Below are 24,506 nucleotides of genomic sequence, written 5' to 3'. Positions count from 1 at the left end.
GTAGCTGTTAGATACACATGTATGTTAAAATGTATGTATGCAGTGTGTGTGTGTGTGTGTGCGTGCGTGCGCGTGCGCGCGCGTGTGTGTGTGTGGTCACATTTTGGTGTGTGTATGTAACATAGATATAATGTTTTATGTTATCAAAAGCGTTTTTGTAAAGCACCTAGAGCAGATTTCTGGATAGTGTGCTATATAAGTATCCATTATTATTATTATTATTAAAGCATTATCAGTCACAAATGTATACATACATCTGACTGTTTTTGGATCTTTGTGAGAGGGAGTATCGACACGGGGGAGTATTGACACGGGGGAGTATCGACACGGGGGAGTATTGACGCGGGGGAGTATCGACACGGGGGAGTATCGACACGGGGGAGTATTGACACGGGGGAGTATCGACACGGGGGAGTATTGACGCGGGGGAGTATCGACACGGGGGAGTATTGACGCGGGGGAGTATCAACACGGGGGAGTATCCGGCTGACCCCTCACCTCTACCTCTTCTTCACATCATCAAGGAACATCCTCCCCCCCCCCACCCCTCCCCTCCCCACACCCTCCCACCCCCCGTTTTAGGTGCCAGAATAATCAATTTATATGATTGTGGGCCCTCAACAATGAAGAAGAAGACACACTGGCACACACATTTGAGTTCGGGTCCACAGTCTTTCCCGACTTAAGACTGAATGAGTGAGAGGGGAAGGAACAAATGCTTAAAGGGAGATAACAGTTTCGTCAGTTAGGTCCCATTTTTTCCCAGCATTCCTGTAACCACTGCCGCCATAGCAAAGAATGGAAAGATAGAAGACGCCATCAGTACAGGTGTTCTCACGATTGCCAGGTAGCTAACAAAGGAGACAAACAACGAGTGGTCAGCGACCAGGAAAAACGCCACATTGCCGTCATCACGTATGAGTCGTATATTATCGACCTTTATTTTGATACACTGTGGATAAGTGCTGAAAACTTACGTCGAAATGAGTTCAGAAACAAAGGCAATCTCTGGCAAAAAGAAAGAAGGGTTTCTGAAGCGTCAAGCAAAGCAGACGAAAGTGCCCGAAGTGACAGAGGATGAACTGTTGAAGAAGGATTGTGTAACCCCTGACGATGTTTTGCGGCTCACCAAAGCCACAGAAAGTAAGTGAGGAGAAACTACATTCACGCATGACGATGTACATGTACATAATAGTGCAGCATTTGCATTAACAGACAAGTTTGGGACAATGTTTTGTTGTTGGTAGGCTAGATTTCGCAAGTGGGATGACTCAGGACGACTGCGAATAACTCACATCAAAAAGATCCCTTATTCCATGTTATACTTGTGACCACGTATGCATTTTCAGTTGTATTAGTGAGAAGACCTGTGAACAAGCTCCAAAGAGCTTCAACACGGACACAAACCAGTAACCAGAAAATGATTCTTAGAACAGAGAAGTCGAGAAATAACCAGTAACATTTTTATGTAGGTTGTGCAAAAGATTATTCAGTGAGATGTCATTACTTCATTATTTACTTAAGCCGTCAAAAAGGTGGATTATAAAAGTGGCTGTTGAGAAACAGTTTGTGTAATTAATACAAGGTTGTGTACAATTCTTATGATGTCTGTTTAACATGTGATTGATTCAGTGAATGAGTGATAGTTGAACTAAACAAAACAAAAGTGAACATCTCAGAAAATGGTAATATCCACATTTCTTACCCTGCACTGTGTCCTTTTGAAGCCAGAAAAGGCTGTGAATTAGTTAAAGATATTGTTATATATACATTTCTTCCCCTCTACTCTTTTATAAGCCATCTTTACAGCATGTGAGAGGGGATGAAATGTGGAGTATCTATTACAATGTTATTAACCGATTTACAACTTTTGCCATCTTCCAAATGAAATTGAATGGAAAGAGTACAGGGGAAGAACTGTGGATATTGCCACATTAAATGTTTCTGGTGATTATGTTTTGACTGAGAAGTTGGGCAGTTGATTAGGATTTCATAAACTCGCCAAACTCTGACAAGGAATATGGATGGAATCAAATTATCAATACAGAATTTTTTATCAGCTTAATGGGTGGGTTATTTTTTATGGTGGGAGGGGTGGGGGTTCCTTTTTTTTCTCTTCAAGTTTTGTTTTTTTGTATGCACATAAATTGTATACATTTATTACATGACATTTGTTAAAACTGTGCAATTCAGTCTTTCTATAACTTGTGTAAGTTGAATTCTCTGTGTATATAGAGACTGGAGCTGATATTTTTGGTATTCTCCCCAGCCCCCCACCAAAAAAAAAAACAAAAAAAAAAACCCTCCCAAAGCAACAAACAGAAAACAAACAATGGATTTATAACAAAGATGAACTTAAAACGTGAGTTGACTGTGTTGGAAGTTTGTGAGAGAGGTTAAAACTGTTATGGTGTTAACATTTAAGGGAGGGGTAAAGCAGGAAGAAAATAACAAATAAACGAACGAAAAGAGACAGAGAGCTCTGCATGGAGAAAGGTGGCCAAATGGTAAAGACGCTTATCTGCCATTGCCGTGTTTGTCAGGGTCTGGGTTTGAATCCCAGTCTCACCCGTTCAACCAATTCTGGAAAATCAAACTGAGCATCTAGTCATTCGAATGAGATGATAAACCGAGGTCCTGTGTGCAGCACACACTTGGTGCACTGAAAACAAACTGATGGCAGCTAAGTGTTGTTATCTGGCAAAATACTGTTGAAAAAATAATGAAGCATAAATGAAGCACAAGCCATTGGAGGTGACTGCAATGTGGGTACAATCTTGTGTTTTTAACAGAAGGAAAAATTTGTGAGTGTATTAGCATGTGAGAGCCTATACTGTATAAGCATGGTGTGTGTATTGTATACGATGTGTGCGTGTGTGTATGTGTGTTTGTGTGTGTTCTATCCGCTTCATAAGTCATCAGATGTGGAACGGCGACTGGGTATGACTTATGGCCAGAACATTTACAAGCACTTTCAAAAGCCAAGGTTTGAGATCACATGTCAAGGTCACAACAGTATGTGATGAAAAAAAAAGTTCTTCAGTTCTCTGTTGTCTCTTGAGGCTCAGGCACACACACACACACACACACACACACACACACACACACACACACACACACACACACACACATATGATATGCACAGAATGGCACACACACATGCACGTGCGCATGCACACACACACAAAAACAACACCTTTCAATCCTGTGTTAGTGTGTACATGATACTATCTATACGATTCATGTGTATTGTGTACAGTAACATGGGAGAGAATGGCGCACATACAGTATACACACAGAATGGCACACATTGTAACTTTAGACATCCATTCATATCCATTCAGATAAAGACAGAAATTTCACATCTCACTCCTCTCAGTCAGCCATGGTCACATACATAATAATCACACAGGAGACAAATATCTTTGCACATATTTACATAACCCCCCCCCCCCCCCCCCCCCCCCCCCAAAGTATATTTGAAAAATTGACATATTAACTCACACAGTCATACTATGGCTGAAGGGCAGCAACACACAATACACTGCACAACACATAACGGGAATACTCATGTCCAAGAGTCCGTTTCACTCCAGTCCTCAGTTCTGGACACCGGTTGCTCCTCAGCGCCTTCTCCACAGCTTGGCTGCCCTCGATGATGGCGCCATCAGTGGTTACTGCTGCTGCTGCTGTTGCAGTTGGTCTTGGCCCAGCGCCAACCCACAAGCTCTTTAAACCAAAATAAAAATACTTTCAGTTCATCTTGGCTAATGTACGTATTTAGGCTTGTCTCCGTATTGTCTTGTCTTGTCTATTAGTCCTGTCAGTCACATGTGTGTGAGTGGGTGCGTGCGTGCCCTGTACAATTTAACTAACTTCCCTATGTTTAGTCACAATTATCTTCACCATTAATTTGCCAGTTATGAAGTTATAGTTTCTGAGCTATCGTCTTCATAATACATAATATATCTTTTAGCCTCTTTCTGTCTTTCCAATCCAGTCGTCTGTTTCCAAGCAAGCTCTGGTAATTTTATTACAACATATTACAAATTTATATTCCCTTATTCCAGCATTACGAAGAATCAAATCAAATCAAATTATGGTGCTTAGAGCTTCGCCAACCACTAAGGCTATCGCCACGTTTAGCGTTAAGAAGAAAGTCTCAGTGGAAATCATTCTAATAATGATACAAAGATTACGTAAAATCAAGTGAAAGCAAAACAATATTCTTTTCTCCCTGTCACAGTAGCAATGACATTATGAACACTTTGACAAAGAAAAAGGAATCTAACTGCCAAGTTTAGAAACAGTATGATAATATAATAACATTGCATTTTTTAAAAGACCAAAAAGCAAACCGACCATCAAATGTACATACAGATACACTTGTCCAGATTACTCCATGGATGCTATAACAATGAATTAAAATAAACACCAGAATTATTCTTAGTTGTTTTTTTTCCACTCTCACCTGAGCACTAGGGTCTCAGAGCCAAAGTTTTCTGCGGCTTCAGCCGAACGGCCGCACAGGTACGATGACAAATAAGTTGTGTCAGAGAGCATGCATCTACCTGAGCTTTCACCTGAACATCCGTATAAGAAAAATAAATGTTCACTCGAGCGCCCCATGCGCCTCATGCAACCACACACACACACACACACACACACACACACACACACACACACACACACACACACACACACACACATATATATATATATATATATATATCAAAATTGCCTCTCTCATTAGTGTTATGCCACACGAAAAAAAGCGTCTACTGCGATGTGATGACTTTCATCACACACACACAGAATGGCACACATGCACGCATGCACACACACGCACGCACGCACGCACACACACAATCATTTTATACACACACACACACACACACACACACACACACACACACACAGAATGGCACACATATGATATGATATACACAGAATGGCGCGCACACACACACACACACACACACACACGCACGCACGCACACACACACCTTTCAATCCTGTGTTAGTGTGTACATGTGATATTATCTATACTATTCATGTGCATTGTGTACAATAACATGGGCATTTAGCATGGATGTGTACACACACTCACACAGAAAGTACACACATGAATGCATGTATTTGTATGCACACAAAAATAGAAAAAAAAATCAATTATATGTAATATGTATTTTGTACAGAGCTTATGACAATGATTTAAATTAAGGAGAAAACATTTTCCATACAGCACCTGGTTAAAGATTACTTGTTTATGAATATGTATTGATTACTCTTTGGCATTAGATTATTTAGAAGCCTTTAGATTCTCTTGCTGTCTGAAAATAGCAACAGTACTGATTTAGAGAGAGAGAAAAAAATAACCTGGCTATAAATAGACAGTGTGGCGTGTTTGATATAGCAGTGTCATTGTCCTGAAAAAGCAAAGGTGAAATGGTAGGGTGATTGTAAAACGTCAGGGACTGTGCTGTGACTGGTATCAGTGTACTCGTGTGTGTGTTAATGAGTGTATTGATTGGTAGGGACGCGGTGGAGTTAGGTTGTCGCTTGATGGATGTTTTGGTCTTTGAATGGATTGGTGTGTGTGTGTGTGTTTGTGTGTGAGTGTGAGTGTGTGTGTTTTTTTGGTGTGTGTGTATACAGTTCTGTGTGTGTGTGTTTTGTGCATGTGTGTGTGTGTGTGTGTGTGTGTGTTTGTGTGTTTGTGTGTGTGTACAATTCTGTGTGTGTGTACAATTCTCTGTGTGTGTGTGTTTTGTGCATGTGTGTGTGTGTGTGTGTGTGTGTGTGTGTGTGTGTGTGTGTGTGTGTGTGTGTACAATTCTGTGTGTGTGTGTTTTGTGCATGTGTGTGTATACAGTTTGTGTGTGTGTGTGTGTTTATGCATGTCTTCTTTTAAAATATAATGCCTACACACGGTTTTTGTTTGTGTCCACCCACCTCTTCTCCTCCTAATTAGTTTGCCCACCCCCCATCCCTCCCTTTTTTTTTCTTTTTCTTAAGAAGAAGAAGAAGAAACAAAGTTTTGTTTGCACATTTGCACCTGTGGATCCATGCACACATAGTATTCTGATAAGATAAAAAGGGGCTGTCTCAGCGCTTGCCTGTAAAAGTGTAAGTTGACTATATCTATGGATTAGATCTACAAAGTATACAGGTGATGATCCCACACTGTGCAAAACTGGTGTTAGAATTTTAATAGAAATATAATTAGTTAAGATTTAATTTGTTATTATTGGAGAAGGGGTGGTGGGGGGGGGGTGGCGGGGGAGCATATCATTGCTGAGTTTTCATTTTGCTTCCCAGAAATCTGTCAGAATTTATTAATTGTATGCTGCCAAGCAAGGGAGCACAATATTCACCATTCACATGATTCAGACATGTATATATATATATATATATATATAGAGAGAGAGAGAGAGAGAGAGAGAGAGAGGATATAACTCTTGACAGGCTTTGATCTATAGTACTTACCTTTTATAAATTTTATATAGACAGATACTATTAAAAAAAAAAGAAAAAAAAAAGAAAAAAGCAAATAGTAATTTTATTAGTGAACATCAATACTGACAAATGGTCATAAGAGATCTTGCTAATTAAATATTGATTTGGACATGTCTTTTTAGGATACATGTGTATGACTGTTTTCATTACACTATAAACAGCATGTCTTGTGGCAGCACACATATACACACACATACACAGTGACACACAGAGACTGACATGCGCACACATGCACACACACACACACACACACACACGCTCACGTGAGCATGCATGCGTACACACACAGACACAGATTCACAGACACGTACAGTGAGTGACAGTACTGACACACTCACAGACACACACTACTGACACATTATAATGCACACACACACACACACACACACACACACACACTGTTAAATGTAATTGTATGTTAGTTTTGAATTTTGTGGTAGTTTTCTACCTTTTCTGTTTTCCTCTTGCCTCTCCCCTACCCTGCCCCCCCTCCCTCTTCCCCATACCCACCTGCTTTTTTTTTCTCTTTTTTTAATTGCCTAATATCACTGATAGTAAAAAGATGTTCAACTAAAGAACGAACACACACACATACACACACACACACACACGCACGCACGTACGTACGCGCGTGTGACATGATATGACTGTGGAATTGTATATATTGTTATCGCACCGTGTTGAAGTTTGCACTGTACTACATGCAGCAATCTGAACATGGAAGTGGTCTTTCTGTTTCAGAATATCTGTGCCCACCTGAAGCCAACGTCTATGGCATTGACTTCACACGATTCAGGTTGAGGGACATGGACACCCAGACTGTGCTGTTTGAGGTGGCCAAGCCACCACCCTCAGGTAGGACTTGTGTGTGTGTGTGTGTGTGTGTGTGTGTGTGTGTGTGTGTGTTTGACTTTGTGTGTGTGTACGACTGTGTAAGTCGACCTTTGAGATGTAGAACTGCCAGTTGTGATGAACATCATCAGCTATGACGTCACTTGATCGGTTGTTGTGTCAAGTTTCGAGAGCTGAGCAGTACACTCCATTACAAAAGTTTTAAAAATTTTGTGCGGATGAACCTGCATGAACTGTGTGTTGTGATACATGTGGCAGTCTGGATGGTGGTCATTCATATGAGATGATAACTGATAAGCCAAGAGTCTGTGTGTAGCATGGGCATAGAGCATGTAAAAGAACCCACAGCAACAAGGGAGCTGTACCTGGCAATATTGTGAGAGAGAGAGAAGCCTGACTGAATGACACAGGAAACGAATGATGAGTGACTAAAGGCAGCTCTCAGTTGGCTCAACCCTGCTAGGCAACTTGTTGTGCAGATGACTCCGTGTTTGTATTTAATAAAGCATTTAGATCTTGATCTCGTGTGTTATACTTATAGAAGTATCCATATCAATAAACTAGTAAACATATGTGCATATGAATCAACCAGTAAGTATGTGTATCGTTCAACCGGTAAACTTGTATCCATATCAATCAACCAGTAAGTGTCTGTAACAGTCAACCAATAATTATCCATGTATATCAATCAACCAGTAGTAAGTATCCATATCGATCAACCAGTATCCATATCAACCAACCAGCAAGTATCTATATCAATGAACCAGTAAGTATCCATATCAGTCATCCAGCATGTATGCATATCAATGAACCAGTAGTATGCATATATATAGATCTATATATATCAGTGAACCAGTAAGTATCCATATTGATCAACCACTAAGTATCTGTATCACTCAACCAGTTAGTGTCCTTACCAGTCAAAACTTGCATCCATATCAATCAACCAGTAAGTGTCCGTATCAGTCAACCAGTAAGTATCCATTATCACTCAGCCAGTAAGTGTCCGTATCAGTCAACCAGTAAGTATCTATATCAGCCATTAAGTGTGTGTAATAGTCAACCAGTAAGTATCCGTATCACTCAGCCAGTAAGTGTCTGTATCAGTCAACCAGTAAGTATCCACATCAACGAACCAGTAAGTGTCTGTGTCAATCAACAAGTAAGTATCCATATCACTCAACCAGTAAGTGTCTGTATCAATCAACCAGTAAGTATCCATATCAATCAGCCAGTATGTGTGCAGCGGATGGAGAGGATCTGGATCAGGATCTGGAGGATCTGGATCCCAATGCCGGTCGCTTCGTCCGCTACCAGTTCACTCCACAGTTCCTGCGGCTGAAAACTGTGGGCGCCACGTAAGCTTTTTGAACAGTATATTGACTTTTTTGTTGCTGTTTGGTGGATTGGTTTTCTTGGGTGGGGTGAGGAGAGAGTGTGGTGGTGGTGGTGGTGGTGTGCGTCTGTATGCATGTATATGTAATGCGTGTCTGTATGTGTGTGTGTGTGTGTGTGTGTGTGATTGTATATATATATATACATTATGATAGTCAGTCATGTCCGACTATGACCATCAGCACAGCAGAGTAGGTAACTGCTGTTCCAACTATTTGGGCTGGAATTTGAATATAGTGGAGAGTGTCGTGCCCAAGTTGCATCCCCACTCTCTCGGCCAAGAGGGTTTTAGGACAGTCGGCATTGGAATGGTTCCTAAAGGCCAACTAGCCCCCCAAGGCTGCAGCACTAAGAGCCAGTGCAATTTTGCCTCCTAGTTTGAGAGTCATAGTCCTTCACAAAAGACTAAACTGTAAATGATTTCCCATTAACTGGGGAAATGATTGATAGTACAGCTGTCACTTTGCTGTTGGCCCAACTGTAAACTTATGTCAATCTGTGATATAAGTCGAGTGTTGGGCCAGGTCATATATATATATATATATATATATATATATATATATATGTCTGTGTGTGTGTGTGTGTGGAATGTATTTGGTAATTTTATTTCAAATGTGAAACACAAGATTAAAATGTTAACTTTTGTTTGGTTGATATATGTGTGAGTGTGTGTAGTAGTAGTGGTAGTCTTCAGTTTAACGTCTTTCCACTTTGAGTGATATTAGACAAGTAAGTGTGTGTATATGTATATATATGTGTGTGTGTGTGTGTGTGTGTACACACTTACTTTGAGCTTGTTATTGAGTTTGATCATGAATGTGTGGAAGCATGCACATGTGTGTGAATGCATACTTGCTTGCGCTCTGTGTGTACATGTGTGTCTACATGCATTCAAATGGAGCATATAACAAACCCTGACACTTGAACCTTGCTGCTTGCAGGGTGGAGTTTGTCGTTGGAGACAAAGACGTGAAGAAGTTCCGCATGATTGAGAAGCACTACTTCAGGGAGCACTTGTTGAAAAGCTTCGACTTTGAGTTTGGTTTCTGCATCCCTCACAGTCGCAACACGGTGGAGCATATATACAACTTCCCCGAACTGTCCTCTGAACTGAGTAAGTAGAGCGTCATCCCTGAACTGTCCTGTGAACTGAGTAAGTAGAGCATCATCCCTGAACTGTCCTGTGAACTGAGTAAGTAGAGCGACATCCCTGAACTGTCCTCTGAACTGAGTAAGTAGAGCATCATCCCTGAACTGTCCTCTGAACTAAGTAGAGCATCATCCCTGAACTGTCCTGTAAACTGAGTAAGTAGAGCATCATCCCTGAACTGTCCTGTGAACTGAGTAAGTAGAGCATCATCCCTGAACTGTCCTCTGAACTGAGTAAGTAGAGCATCATCCCTGAACTGTCCTGTGAACTGAGTAAGTAGAGCATCATCCCTGAACTGTCCTCTGAACTGAGTAAGTAGAGCATCATCCCTGAACTGTCCTCTGAACTGAGTAAGTAGAGCATCATCCCTGTATTGTCACTGTCGGGTTATGCTGCTGGTCAGTCAACTCAACTGTCTAGCAGATGTGGTGAAGTGTGTGTGGATTTGTCTGAACTTAGTTACACTTTGAGAACCTGAAACTGATAGAAACTTATTTAATTACACATACTTAACCGTGACCCAACTAATGCAGACTCTGGCAGGGGTCTGACATTCCTGTCCTTTGCAAACTACTATCCGCCTATGTGGAGAAAACGAAAGTAACTACGGCTGATAACCTCCTGGATGTAGGTAACCTCCTCTCAACTTATTTGAACACATCAGTCTTAAAGACGTTGCCTCTCTTGTTTGAAGTGAAGTGAAAGGTTATTAGTAGATCTAGTCATTATTCCTGTTTGTATGTTGTGTGTGGTGTATGTTCAAGTAAGCACATGCATTGACACGCTCTGAATGTTTGTGTGTGAGTGTGTGTTCTGGGGGTGGCGGGGGTGGAGGTATGTTTATGTGAGTAGGCGCATGTTTTTGCACTTAATGTGTATGTATGCATATGTGTCAGTAATCCTATTTTGCGGTTTTTTTTTTTATTTTCGATTAATGTTTTTACCCTTGATGTTCTGTCCCCCCCCCCATGCCAGTATTCCTTTTTACCCTGCTACACTTGCTAATAAAGACATAAAAACGAACGAATCAAGGGGGCCGAGTCGAATCGAGTACACAGAATGTAAGAATACAATACAGACAAGCCGCATGCAGCAAAGTAAGGCCAAATGAATACGCTTAATAGCCAAAAAAAGCGTAAGACGAGACAGAGCGTAAACCTGACAAGATGGCGTGGAGAGCCTTGGCCAAAGGAATGATTCAGCGCTTACAGCTTTTAGAGGCGTTTGATTGGCTTAGAGCGGACCGGGCAAGACGGCTCGTCTTTTCACTGTTAGCTGCACAAAATTTGGCCAAGCAGAGCAAACCGATAGGCCTAGTTTGCATCAGTTTGACATGGTTAGTACATGTATCACCAAACATGGAGTATAATACAAACTCCTCCTTTCTATTCCTTTCCATTCTGTTGTAGTGTATTGTTGTGTGTTGACAGTGCGGGATATGGTGGAGCGACCCTTTGAGACGCGGTCGGACAGTTTCTACTTTGTGGAGGACAAGCTGATCATGCACAACAAGGCCGACTATGCCTACAACGGGGGGTCCTAGTGCCTGCTGCCCCCTGTCCGTCTGTCTGTCTGTCTATCTGTCTCCTGTAACATTGTCACAGAGTATTGTCACCCAGTGGGAGTCATTTGTGCGTATGTGTTTGGAGGGGAGTCATGGGGGGGTGTTGGGTGTGGTTGTGTGTGTGTGTGTGTGTGTGTGTGTGTGTAGTTGTGAGCGTCTTTGCCTGTGTGTGTGTGTGTGTAGAACTTCAAGTGTGTGTGCAGTGTGTGTGTGTGTGTGTGTGTGTGTGTGCATTTGTGCATATATGCTTTTTTTTATTTTAATTAATTAATTTTTTTTTCCATTTTGGATGTTCCTGCTCACTTTGTCTGGCAGGCGACTTTGTGACAAAACATTTTCTCTTGACCTTTGCTCAAACAGGGTATATTTCATGGAGGCATGGGTCGTCCTCCATGTCTCGTGGTCCACAGTTCCATGTTTTCTTGTCCGGAGTTGTGTGTGTGTCTGTCCTTTTTGTTGTTGTTGGTGATCCAGGGTCTTCTTTTTCTTCTGATTGTTGCCCCCCCCCCCCCTCCCCCTCCCCCCACCCCCCATCCCCCCTTTTTTTCTGTTTGTTTTGATTGTTTATTCTGGGCCCTTGTCTGGTCTTTCCAAGGTGGTTGTTCTAGTCTGTGTGTCATGATGTTTTTCTGCTTGTTTATCATGGTTCATTTTTGATGAAATTGCCGTTAGTTTATTTATTGGATTAAAAGAAGTGCCAGCAAACCCAGGTATGAGAACAGTGTTGGGAATATTGCTTGGCGTTGGCCACATCTTCCCTTCCCCCGTGTTGCTTGTTGCTTATGCTTAGGGATAATTTCTGTATGTCAGTAACGTATACACAGATAAGGATAATTTCTATATGTCAGTAACGTATAAACGTATACAGAGATAGGGATAATTTCTGTATGTCAGTAACGTATACAGAGATAGGGATTATTTTTTTATGTCTGTAAGGTAAGCAGACTTGTAAGCACAAACCTGTTTCTGTTCCGAAGCTTACAGTGAATTCAGCAGTTTGTGTTCTCTGTTGCATCAGTTTCTGGTCGTGTGTATGTATGTGTGTACCGTATAAAGATCGCCCACACTGATGAGTGTCCGTGTGGCACTGGACCCCAGACCCCTGAACACATCCTCCAACACTGCCCAACCCATGAAGCTCTACGGCGTCAAACCTGGCCAGGGGGCACAGAGCTACAGGCGCAGCTTTGGGGAGACCGCCACGACCTGGAGAAGACCGTGGGTTACGTCGTGGCGATAGGGGTGACCGTCTGACGCAGCCAAAACATCGAACGCGGAAGAAGAAGAAGAAGAAGTATGTGTGTGTGTGCTTGTGTGCATTTTGTCATGACGACTGATATTATAACTCATATTGATACACATTGTATACCCTGTCAGTTGGATTGTTTTGTGTCAGTGAGGTTGTAAATAATTTATCACAGTCACTGAACCATATTGGAAGTCTTGTTGAGAATTCATCACTCTTCCGCACTGTGTTGTTGTGGGTTAAAACTTTGTCAGTGAAGGCTCTATCACACGCCTCGTGTCTGTAAAAATGCTTGTCTGTGGAGTGACTGATTTATTTATTTGTTGTTTCCTGTGCTTGATCAAACTGTTGTAGTCCACTCATGTTTGATACCAGTATGTGCTTAATGCCTTGTTTACATATTTTACCCATGGCGGTTACGAAAGGTTGTCAGTGTTCACGCACACTTGGAGACATTTGACTGCATTGAAAACATGCAGCGGTCTAAAGTTTTGAGCATACTCAGCACTGCATTAGCCCGAAACATTGGAGTAGGTTTGAATTTCTTTCCAAATGAAAATGGTTACTGTCCAGCTTTAAGTTTAACGTGTGGTTGGCACCCCAATTTGTGCCAGTTTTTTTTTTTCTCTGTGATTTTGGGTTTATGCCATTTTCAGCTACTTCTGTACTACACAGAAACATGTTTTGTTGACAGCTGATATTTTAATGGCTATTCTTAATAATTGGAGACCAGGGGATCAAGAATTTGAATTATAATGTACTTCACCTTTAATGGAGACTAAGTCCTGATAATGGTCTTTATTTCCTGGTCGAAATACACCTGTCAAAGAATTAACTGCATGCAGTTTGCTGCTGTTTAATCACCAGCTGTAAAAAAAACAACTAAGTATGAAATTTGACCTGTGTTTTAGCGGTATTTCTCTTTTCTGCGATTTGCCCTTCAGTAATGGCCCTTATAAATCTCTCCTGAGATGTTGACTACACATTTTTTCAAAGATATTAACACTGTTTTTTTTGTTGTTGTTGTTTTTACAAGATCTGATACAATATATACATCATTTTGCAGTTGTTTTCTTTCTTTTTATCACGTTTGTCAAAATCATGTTTTCACTTATGTGTTGTTCAAAGCGCGCGCGCGCACACACACACACTCGCAAATCAATACTTACTTGCCGATTTCAGTGTGTATTTGCATGTCGTACATTTGTATGACTTTCATCAAGCCTCGCGTTTTCTTTTATTTGGATATTTATGCAGTCATTTTTGCATAATATATTGCATTGATTTTTCTTTTGAAGAATTTAGAAATCCATCTTTTTGCGATACTTTACATGATTTTTTTTTTTTTAGCATGAATTTTTATTATTTGTTGTCATTCAGGATTCCAGAAATTGCTGCTTTTTTTTTTTTTTTTTTTTTTTTTTTTTGAGAAAGGATTCTTCTCATGACATCTTTTTCATTCATTTTGTATTTACTTTGTTCCTGATGATCAGAATGTTGTGGCCTGATGAATATTTTCACCACTTTTTCCATTCATGGTTTGGTTGCACCTGCACTGGTTTGTTGCACAAAGAGTCTTTGTGTGTGTACAGAACTTTACAACTGGTGAGCCACGTTCCCTGGTCATTGTTTTTTTTTTGTTTGAGAAATGTTCTTGCTGGAGATGAGGACTTGGAGAAGAAATATTTTTGTGGGTAAGTCCTGTTTTAGTATCCTAAATTCAGGGACCTATATTTTAACAGCAAATTTTGTGCGTGATGAATCTCTATTGCCAATAGTAGATGTTGTAGCCGGTTTTCAGCAGCTTTTGACTCATATTTTGAGGGTTATTGTGCTTGATTTTGAAACAGAATCGGTGGCTGAACTCAGTTGGAGTCATCTGGCTAGGTCTGCAGTGACACGTTCATTTAGTTTGTGCCAGTCGGAGAGTGGTTCTTTCTGTTTTGGGCCCTGCAAACCATGCAAATGTAAACAAACAAAAAAACAGATGGCAAGTGTCAGTTTGTGTTTATGAAACCAGTCATTTTGCATTGTATTATGCCAAATTCTTGATGATAAGGGTTGATTACCCATATATGCCTACTTAGGATAATGCACAAAGAATGTCATTTGGTCCCAGGATTTAGGATACTTTAATTGGGCATTACCTGTTTTTGCCTTGAAAATGGTTTGACAGCTCTGATCTCTGTACAGATGTGTCTGTATCTTGCCTGTTTGCCACTGTCTCACTTAGACAGGGAAACAAAGCAGGGTCAGAATCACATTGTAACATGTTTTTTGTGTTTTTTTGGTCATCGTAGTGTGTCTTGTCTCTATGGTGATGTGTTCTCTCTTCTCCGTTCAGTGTGTGTGTGCGTGTGCGTGTTTTTGTGTTTGTGTGCATTCACTTGTGTGAGTGAAGAGAGGAAGATAGTATTGTGTTATTGTAGTTTTCATTTTCTTGATCAGTTATGTCTGGTTTTATTCACCCCTTCTTTATGTGCAGATTAGATTCAGAGAGAATGATTCGATTATCTAAATTACTGCTCAGCATGTAGTAATGTTGACAAACCTTTTTGAGTAGGAGGCTCGAGTTAAATGTATTTATTTAAAAAAAAAATTTTTTTTTAAGCCATTGGAGATTGGTTGGGGTGAAAAAATAAATAATTTTGAAAAATTATCGGAGTAAAGGTTGGTCCCTTGTGTGGTGGGTTAACAAATGAGAATTGAGCATTTTTTTCACATTGTTTTTTTGGTTCTGTTTTTGTCGAAGACCATTTTGTTGTTTTTGTCCAATTGAACTCTACGTAAGTGTCATCACATTGAGAACAGAAAGTAATTTTCAGATCCAGGTATAATCAAAATTTCAACCACAGCCACTTTACTCACTTTGATCTAATGCTACATGATTACATCTTTGAATTATTGATTTTATTTAATCAATCTTTAGATGAAAATTTTGTAATAATCTTTTGAAAATTTTGGGTGAGTTGCATGTAGCCATGAATATTTTTGCCGATCAGAATTGTGCCATTTTGTTTTCTGACACTGCCCAGACAATCCAGTAATGGTCTTACATGTTCATGAAATTGCTGCCTTTAATTGTCAGCATTGAAGCATTTGGGAATTTCCTCTTAACAGACGATGACAGTCATTTTTAGGGTGTATTGTTTGCTGACAATACCCAGACAATTCTGTCTAGTCATGGCCTTCATGCTGTCATTAATATCAACTGAACAAAGACTCTTTAACAATGCCAAAATATAGTGTTCCAACAATTGTTTTCAAATTATATGTATAACACATTCCCCAAGCTGCTGTGAGTGAGACCATTCTCCTCATGAAAAAACCCCATTTTTTCCCTTTTGTTTTGTTTAACATTGTTTTCCTTTTAAGATTTTTTTTGGATACTGAAAAGTTTATTTGGTTTCAGTGTATTATACTTGGAAGATGAGAGCCTTTTCATTTGAGATTTAACAAAGTATTGTTTATACCGCTCAGTTCTTTTTGAAGTTGCTGTTGAGTTTGTGTGTTCTTGCACAGACAGTGTTGAAGGATTTATGGAATAAGAGATTGTTATCAGACAACATGAACATCCAGAGCGATCATGAATAGGTGACATTTTTCTTTCTTGATTTTTTTTTAATTTTTTTTTTTATTATTGTCTTCCTTCCTTAATTTTATCTTCAGATTTATTTCCAGGTTGCAGTGATTCTGTGATTTAAAAAAAAAATCTTTTGTAATGGTTCTCCACATGTACAACAGTACTTGGATATTTTTGTTGTGAAGTACGTTTAATAGTGACTGTTCTGGTTTTTGTTGAAAATATTGCATGTGCAGCAGTGTTTTTTGTTTGTGTGTTCAGTGATAAATATTGAACGCCATTGTCAATTCTAAGTTTGTTGAAAGTATTGCATGTGCAACAGTATTTTTTGGTTCAGTAATTTTCGAAAGTGAATGTTCATGTCTAGTTTTGTTGAAAATGTTATTTGTCTCGTCAGATGGTTTTGTACTTATGGAAGTCTTTTCCTCCAGATATCATAGGATAAGTGATTGTGTGTGTGTGCGCGCGCGCGTGTGTGTGTGTGATCTACTTCCTTCACATTCCCAGGTTAATGAATGTAACGTTTCATGTGCAAAACAAAATTGAAAATCAAAACAAAGATTATGCCACTTCAGTATGTAAATATCTGAAATGAAATTTGTTTTTCTTCTCAGATCGTGCTTGTAATTGTCTTAAATGAATTTTGTTTTTTCTTTGTCAGTGATGTGCCATTTGGCATCTGTGTATTTTGTGTGTGTGTGTGTGTGTGTGTGTGTGTGTGTGTGCATGCAGTGGTGTAAGTCATGCACTGTCAGTGACTGGGTCTGTGGAAGTCTGTGGTGGTCTTCTGTGTCCTTTGTGCTGTCATTGTGAGCCTCTGTGCATCATGACATTTAGATTTTAGTGCATTGACTTATTCATATATTTTTTTAATTTCACTTATATGTTCAGGATTTACAGAAACACCTTGGGTAGGCTCTGAAGGCTTGGGTTTGTGTGGAAGTCAGGCAAGTGCTGGTGGTTTAAATTAAAAAAAATTTTTTTTTTAGATGATGATGATGTGTAGTGTGCATGGATTAGTCCACATGCTCCGACACGTTGAAACTGAAACTGCATCATGGCCTGAACAGTGCTGTGTAAAAGAAGTGAGGTCCAGTTTTCTGCCAGAACCATAGCTGACTCGGGATCTTCTGGGGGCGCTGCACTGTAGCGACACGCTCTTCCAGGGGGGAGCAGTCCGAATTCCACACAGAGAGATGTGTTGTGATAAAAAGGAATACAGGACAGTACAATATATACATACAGTACAGTTCAGTATATACACTATATACAGTATAATACATACAATATATCTAGCTTCGGTACAGCACATGCTGTATGAATAATTATTGGGTCTGGGGAATAAACTTATTTCAAAGACTTCACTGTGAACACCCTTGCACAGCCACATTGGAGTTTGAACATGCACATGTTTCCACACTAGCACGAGAGGTTGCTGCAGTTCGTTAAGTAATGAAGAATACCACTTCAGGAGATGCACAAATGTCATAAGCGCTGCTTTCTGATTATCAGTGCAGAATTCTTTACGTTTTTGTCGTCGACGTTGCTCATGTGATTAGTCACAAAAGTTTTCACTTCTGTTTTCTTTTCTTAAGTAAGACTTTCATTAATATTTGTCGATTTGTTTTTTTGAAAAAAATGTACACTTTGATTGCAGTAATTTTAGAATGTGAATGTGGATTTATTGTAGTGATTCAAACTTTTTTTTTATATTTGTTTTAGCCCTGAAAATAATGGAAAAAAAGATGTGTTTTGGTGTGCTATAAAGTCTGATTTACCATTAAAAGTGTTATCACTCTTTTTTTACCTGTTGTATGTTTTATTGATCGACAGGTAAGAGAATACGCTGATCATCTCTTCTCTTCTCTGATCCTTTTCTGTACCTGTGAGCATGTTGTTGGAAAGCACTGAGCCACAATAACTGGAATGCAACTGGAAATTATATGATTTATTTTTGATTAGCAAAAAAAGAAGAAAAAAAAGTTGTTCAACACAGCTGAGCAGCTCTTGACAAAACTTTGGGGGGAAAGTCTGAGAGATTTGAAAATAACATGAAGATTGTCATTCATGAAACCAGCGCAACAACTGATAATTTAAGTTGGACTTCAATCTGAGGGTCCTGGGTTTGAATCTCAGTCACAGCATCTGGTGGGTTAAGGGTCAACAGATGTGCAGGCATGCCAGTGCATGAACCCTTTTTGTGTGTATGCACATGCAGAAGATCAAATGTACACATTAATTTAAAGATTTTGTAATCCATGTCAGCGTTTGGTAGGTTACAGAAACGAGCACATACCCAGTTTGCACCCCCCCCTCCCCATCCTCCCCACCCTGCCTGCCAAAATGGAGAACGGCTGCCCACATGGGCGGGGTAAAAAGGTTTGTGTGAAAAAAGCCTGCTCTGTTCATTAGAGTGAATCTGGGAGCTGAAGCACATAAACATAGAAGAAGAAAGTTCATTCATGAAACAATACAACACTTAGTCCACACATTTTCAAAACAGTTTTATTTTCAAGGCAACAAGTGTTTTTGCAAATCACAGCCACACACACAGACACACACGCACACACGTGTGCCACTTGTGAATTTCACCACACTTTCTTGTCCTATTTTACAAGTAAATTTGATTACAGCCTCAAAACAGTCATGCACTTATGGGTACTCGCTTATTCAATCATAATTATTGTACGTCGCACAACATTAATACAGAATATTACTGATATGAAAAGGTATGTTTGATAAAATTGTTCTGCATGTGCAAAGGCTTTGGCACATACATGTACACTGCTACATGCAGTGATACACAAGAAAACATACTTTTATATTTACTTTTATATCTACCAGTTGCTCTTTTTGCATGGCACCACACACATATATATGAATACACAGACACACACACATATGCAAACATGCACAAACTTGCATAAAAATGTAAAGGCTCCCACGCATCATTTAAAACCTCAAGCACAAGCTGGTCAATGACACAAGTTCTCCCAGCAACACATACTTCCTGGCAGAAGGCAAAAGCAGTGCAACTGGATTTATTGCAGTTTATGTTTGTAGTCCTTTTCTGACTGCTTCAGTGGAATATTACCTGCAACACAGCATGCACTGTATACTGATGTAGGTGTGGTGATAAACTGATGATCATCCCTTACCCACCACTCAAATCCAGAAGCAACATGAACACTGATGTAGTTTAAGCATGATTAATACCAGTAAGGCAATGAAATTCACTTTCCCCAAGAATTATTTAATACTGATAATATGTGTGTGTGTGTATGTGTGTAGTTTAAGCATTCATTAATGCCATTAAGGCAAAATATTTTACTTTTAATTTTACCTGACTTACTTGAAAGAGATAACATTCATCTATATAAATCTACCTATTTATCTATCTACGTAAGCAAGATTAACTTTCAATGGTTAAGACTGCTTTCAAACATACATCAAAGTTTGCGTTACCAAGAGGGCTTTCTGCCAATCACATCTCATGGGCATTCAGAGTGGTGGCTTAGTGGCAATCATGGAACTGGGTGTCTACAGGTTCAATTCTTGAATGGACCAGGATTTTTGCATTCCCCTTTGTCAGACCCTGAGTGGTGCTTTGGGTACTAGTCTTTAGGATGAGAATAAACCAAGGTCCCTTTTGCAGCATGCACTTTGAAAAAGAATCCACAGCAACAAGAGAGTTGTCCCTGGTGAAATTATGTGGAAAATCCACTTCTGATAACATAACAAATACACCTGGAAACAGAAAAAAAAGAGTAAGGATGGGACTGCACTGTCACGACATGCTCTCCCAAGGGGAGAGCAAGCAACTCTCACACAGAAATCTTTGTGACAAAAAGTTATACCAGACATAATCCATCAGTGTCACAACAATAAAATACCAACAGTAATGGTATTGTTCACTTGTCTGTTCTGCATCAGACAAGCCTCAAAATGCTTTGAACTTATGCCGTGCAAACAATAACAAACATTAAAAAACCATGTCAAAATCAAGAGATTGTATTTCCCCCATATCCTCTCTCTCTTTGCTGTATGAAGAGCACAGGAACAGGAGTCATAATGGCTGCCGGAAAAAGAGGGTGCTAGTCAGGGGGACAAAGGGGAGGTTACCTACTTCCGGGAGGTTATCAGCCGTAGTACTTTCGTTTTCTCCGCATAGGCGGATAGTAGTTTGCACAGGACAGGAATGTCAGACCCCTGCCGGAGTCTGCACTAGGTGGGTCACAGTTAAGTATGTGTAATCAAACAAGAGATGGTATTTCCCCCACATCCTCTCTCTCTCCCCTCCTCCCACATTCACTCCTAGTCCTGGTCACCTCCGAACTGTCCACAATCAAATGAACTTAAAATTACCTTGAATGGAACAGAGAGACTGAAAGAAAAAGAAAGAAACGTAGAGAAGAGGATGGAGAAAAAGATGGGGGTAGAACGAAAAGACGGAAGAATAATACCTGGTGGGGCAACAAAATACTCTTCTTCTGTTTTGGTGGCATTGGACAAAATGCGTGCCCGGCAGTTCCCTTCAGTTTCGTCATCTTCTCGAAGATACAGTTCCCTGTTGAAAGATAAGAGGCCTTCAGAAATGACTAAAAACAACCAAACTCGCTAACTGTCACTTGTGTCAGCCCAAACTGTCAAAATGAAGGGTGCTTCCTTTTCCACAATGCACAGTTATTGAAGTACTCAAACTGCTGTCAAAACTGGGAATGAACTGTGTGAGTGAAAACACAGACCTGACAAATAAAAAAACAACAACCAACATTGATATAAACTGTATTTGAAAGACTATTCCATCACTGCAGGCCTGCAATATAATGACCAGTCATTGCTGATTAACACATACCTTTTGATACAAAAATCATACAAACATGCATGCAACCACTGTAAGCTCTTACCCCTTTCTCTCTCTCTGTCATACACACGTAACCTTGTTTCATAACAACTGCAAACACGCATGCGCGCGCACACACACACACACATTTCTTTCAGGAAAACTGCAAAAACATACACTTCAGAACAACTGCACACAATGCAAACACACACACACACACACACTTCTTAAACCCATGTTTACCCTCTCATCTTTCCCATCTCAATATTACCTATCTTTAGAACACAGGATAACTGCTGCACACCCATCTCACCTATCTTCCAGCACACAGGACAAAGGCTCCACCCCCATCTCACCTATCTTCCAGCACACAGGACAAAGGCTCCACCCCCATCTCACCTATCTTCCAGCACAGAAGACAAAGGCTCCACCCCCATCTCACCTATCAGCACATAAGACAAAGGCTCTACCCCCATCTCACCTATCTTCCAGCACAGAAGACAAAGGCTCCACCCCCATCTCACCTATCTTCCAGCACACAAGACAAAGGCTCCACCCCCATCTCACCTATCTTCCAGCACACAGGACAAAGGCTCCACCCCCATCTCACCTATCTTCCAGCACAGAAGACAAAGGCTCCACCCCCATCTCACCTATCTTCCAGCACACAGGACAAAGGCTCCACCCCCATCTCACCTATCTTCCAGCACACAGGACATAGGCTCCACCCCCATCTCACCTATCAGCACATAAGACAAAGGCTCTACCCCCATCTCACCTATCTTCCAGCACAGAAGACAAAGGCTCCACCCCCATCTCACCTATCAGCACATAAGACAAAGGCTCTACCCCCATCTCACCTATCTTCCAGCACAGAAGACAAAGGCTCCACCCCCATCTCACCTATCTTCCAGAACACAGGACATAGGCTCCACCCCCATCTCACCTATCTTCCAGCACACAGGACATAGGCTCCACCCCCATCTCACCTATCTTCCAGCACACAGGACAAAGGCTCCACCCCCATCTCACTTATCTTCCAGCACACAGGACAAAGGCTCCACCCCCATCTCACTTATCTTCCAGCACACAGGACATAGGCTCCACCCCCATCTCACTTATCTTCCAGCACACAGGACAAAGGCTCCACCCCCATCTCACTTATCTTCCAGCACACAGGACATAGGCTCCACCCTCATCTCACCCATCTTCCAGCACACAGGACATAGGCTCCACCCCTATCTCACCTATCTTCCAGCACAGAAGACAAAGGCTCCACCCCCATCTCACCTATCTTCCAGCACACTGGACATAGGCTCCACCCCCAATTCACCTATCTTCCAGAACACAGGACATAGGCTCCACCCCCAATTCACCTATCTTCCAGCACAGACGACAAAGGCTCCATCCCCATCTCACCTATCTTCCAGAACACAGGACATAGGCTCCACCCCCAATTCACTTATCTTCCAGCACACGGGACATAGGCACCACCCCCATCTCACCTATCTTCCAGCACAGAGGACATAGGCTCCACCCCCTCTGTGTCGACCATGTAGAGCTGGTTGGCTGACTGGATGGCTGCTGACAGTCGTTGCAAACCTTCTTCATTGCTGAACTCCACCAGCGACAATCGCTCCAGCTGGTCCACCAACTCACGGCTGATTTCTTCCACCTGAGGATAAGTAATTAGTGTACACAAGACCTCTGTGAGAGGATGACTGAGAGTGATCTAACGTAGTTGTCAACCTTCCAAATGAAAAACCTTTTGTACTTTCTGGCTGAATTTTTGTTTCATCTGAGCAGTATAGGAGGGTGCGCTGAGTACCCCATTCTTATCGGCTCCCACATTAATGACACAGTGTGCTTTCTGTTTCTGTGGCAGTTGATTAATTTACTGACAATTGTAAAAAGAGACAATGGTGAAAAAAGATCAACACTGTCACACAGACTTAAATGTCTGGTGCTCATGATTTGTAATAGACTGTAATTTGTGTGGGATTTCATTATGGCATACATTGTGCTGTGCTGTGCTATGTGTGTGTGTAAATGTGAGTGTGCGTACATGTGTGTGTGTGTGTGTGTGTGCATGCGTGCATGCACATATATGTGTGTGCATGTGTGTGCGCGCACATGTGTGTGTGTGTGTGTGTGTGTGTGTGTGTGTGTATGCATGTGACACTTATTAATATAGCCATCAACATGCATGAACACAAGTCGCACACAACATGATCTCTGACAGATCCAATTCTTTACCGCAGGAAGTTTGCTGCTGTCCACTGGGATCCATGTTGGTTTTTCTGGAACCTGAAAAGTATCAATGACTCACTGATTGTCAACACTCACTGTAAACCAAGAATGAGATAGAAAACTACTTGTTAAAAAAAAAAATAGAAAGAAAATAAGGAGCTCAGCTTCTCACTTTCTCTTATGCTTTCTTTCTTTATAAATCAACAAGTTGCGAGATTCCTTGCAATTTTGTGTAATCTAGCATATCACACACACACACACACACACACACACAGAGTGCACATTATTTCAATTAAATAACTGACCATAGAGGAGTGGGATATATTTGATCTGAAATACATGAGAGACAGAGACAGAGAGAGAGAGAGAGAAGAAGAAGAAGAAGAAGTTTGACAGCATGTGAGGACCCCAATAAAGAAAGTGCTTTCACTGCAAACAAAAAGCAATTCTAAATAATTGTTGTTATAGTGTTAACACCACAACAGAGATGGGTCAAAGGGGAGAGCTAGCATGTTCGCTAGCAATAAGATGGTTGGAGAGAGAGAGAGAGAGAGAGAGAGAGAGAAGGATGGAAGAGTGACTGTCAAGGCCATCCATCAACAGATCTGCAGGTTTCGTAGACTCAGATGCGTGGCACTCAGAGAGTCCAGGGTGTCAGCCTCCACACCAGTGTCAGGCAGGTCGTTCCAGTCTCTCAAGGTGGTCGGGAGAAGTGACTGTTGCCGGAATTTGGTGCTGTATTGGATTAAGCACGACGGGTGGAGATCACTTTTGTCTGTGTCGAAGAGGAGCTGGGACGGTCTTTGATGATCTTGAGTACCATTGCCTGGCTTGCAACTTTCTTTCGAGGATGGCAAGCAGTTCGTCAATCATGCCCGAGATTCTTGTAAATAGCTTGTGTTAATATTCTCAAATTTGGCTGCAGCAAGACTGAGACCAGCTATTGCTTACCTTTGTTGAGAAACGTTGGTTTACCAAATGACACTGTCGCAAAGACAGGTAAATTCGTCTTACAAACATGTCGAGAGAAAAAGCGTCTGCTTTCACAGTTCGCGTATGAGTATATCCCCCTTCAAAAGAATTTGATTTTCAGATACCCTTGGG

The 24,506-nt window shown here is 40.9% G+C and overlaps 2 protein-coding genes across 2 annotated transcripts; one reads left to right on the top strand and one right to left on the bottom strand.

Annotated features, from left to right (window-relative positions):
- The first annotated feature begins 788 nt into the window (after positions 1-788).
- LOC143288551 (protein unc-119 homolog B-like) lies at positions 789-18,109 on the top strand. Its single transcript, XM_076597144.1, has 5 exons — positions 789-1,143; positions 7,261-7,374; positions 8,618-8,729; positions 9,708-9,880; positions 11,347-18,109. The coding sequence occupies exons 1-5, from the start codon at positions 984-986 to the stop codon at positions 11,457-11,459; spliced, it is 672 nt and encodes a 223-aa protein (XP_076453259.1). The 5' UTR covers positions 789-983; the 3' UTR covers positions 11,460-18,109.
- Positions 18,110-19,238: 1,129 nt separating this feature from the next.
- Positions 19,239-24,493, bottom strand: LOC143288161 (glutamyl-tRNA(Gln) amidotransferase subunit C, mitochondrial-like). The gene is made up of 5 exons (XM_076596462.1): positions 24,354-24,493; positions 23,409-23,459; positions 22,658-22,827; positions 20,773-20,876; positions 19,239-19,403 (listed from the first exon to the last, which is right to left on the bottom strand). Exons 1-5 carry the CDS (start codon positions 24,420-24,422, stop codon positions 19,351-19,353), a joined length of 447 nt encoding a protein of 148 aa, XP_076452577.1. The 5' UTR covers positions 24,423-24,493; the 3' UTR covers positions 19,239-19,350.
- Positions 24,494-24,506: the final 13 nt, after the last annotated feature.

The sequence above is a fragment of the Babylonia areolata genome, chromosome 12 (genome assembly GCF_041734735.1).
Source record: "Babylonia areolata isolate BAREFJ2019XMU chromosome 12, ASM4173473v1, whole genome shotgun sequence".
Classification (NCBI taxonomy): Eukaryota; Metazoa; Mollusca; class Gastropoda; order Neogastropoda; family Buccinidae; genus Babylonia; species Babylonia areolata.
Note: the sequence above shows the minus strand (reverse complement) of the source record. Positions and strands in the feature narration are given on the sequence as shown.

Bases quoted from the DNA above. Each gene is read 5' to 3' on its own strand.
- LOC143288551 (XM_076597144.1), top strand. From the start codon at position 984: ATGAGTTCAGAAACAAAGGCAATCTCTGGCAAAAAGAAAGAAGGGTTT. The intron at 7,375-8,617 runs GTAGGACTTGTG...GTATGTGTGCAG, and splicing joins GGCCAAGCCACCACCCTCAG to CGGATGGAGAGGATCTGGAT. The intron at 9,881-11,346 runs GTAAGTAGAGCG...GTGTGTTGACAG, and splicing joins CGAACTGTCCTCTGAACTGA to TGCGGGATATGGTGGAGCGA.
- LOC143288161 (XM_076596462.1), bottom strand. From the start codon at position 24,422: ATGTTTGTAAGACGAATTTACCTGTCTTTGCGACAGTGTCATTTGGTA. The intron at 23,460-24,353 runs GTAAGCAATAGC...GATACTTTTCAG, and splicing joins ACCAACGTTTCTCAACAAAG to GTTCCAGAAAAACCAACATG. The intron at 20,877-22,657 runs GTGAGATGGGGG...ATCTTTCAACAG, and splicing joins TCCTCTGTGCTGGAAGATAG to GGAACTGTATCTTCGAGAAG.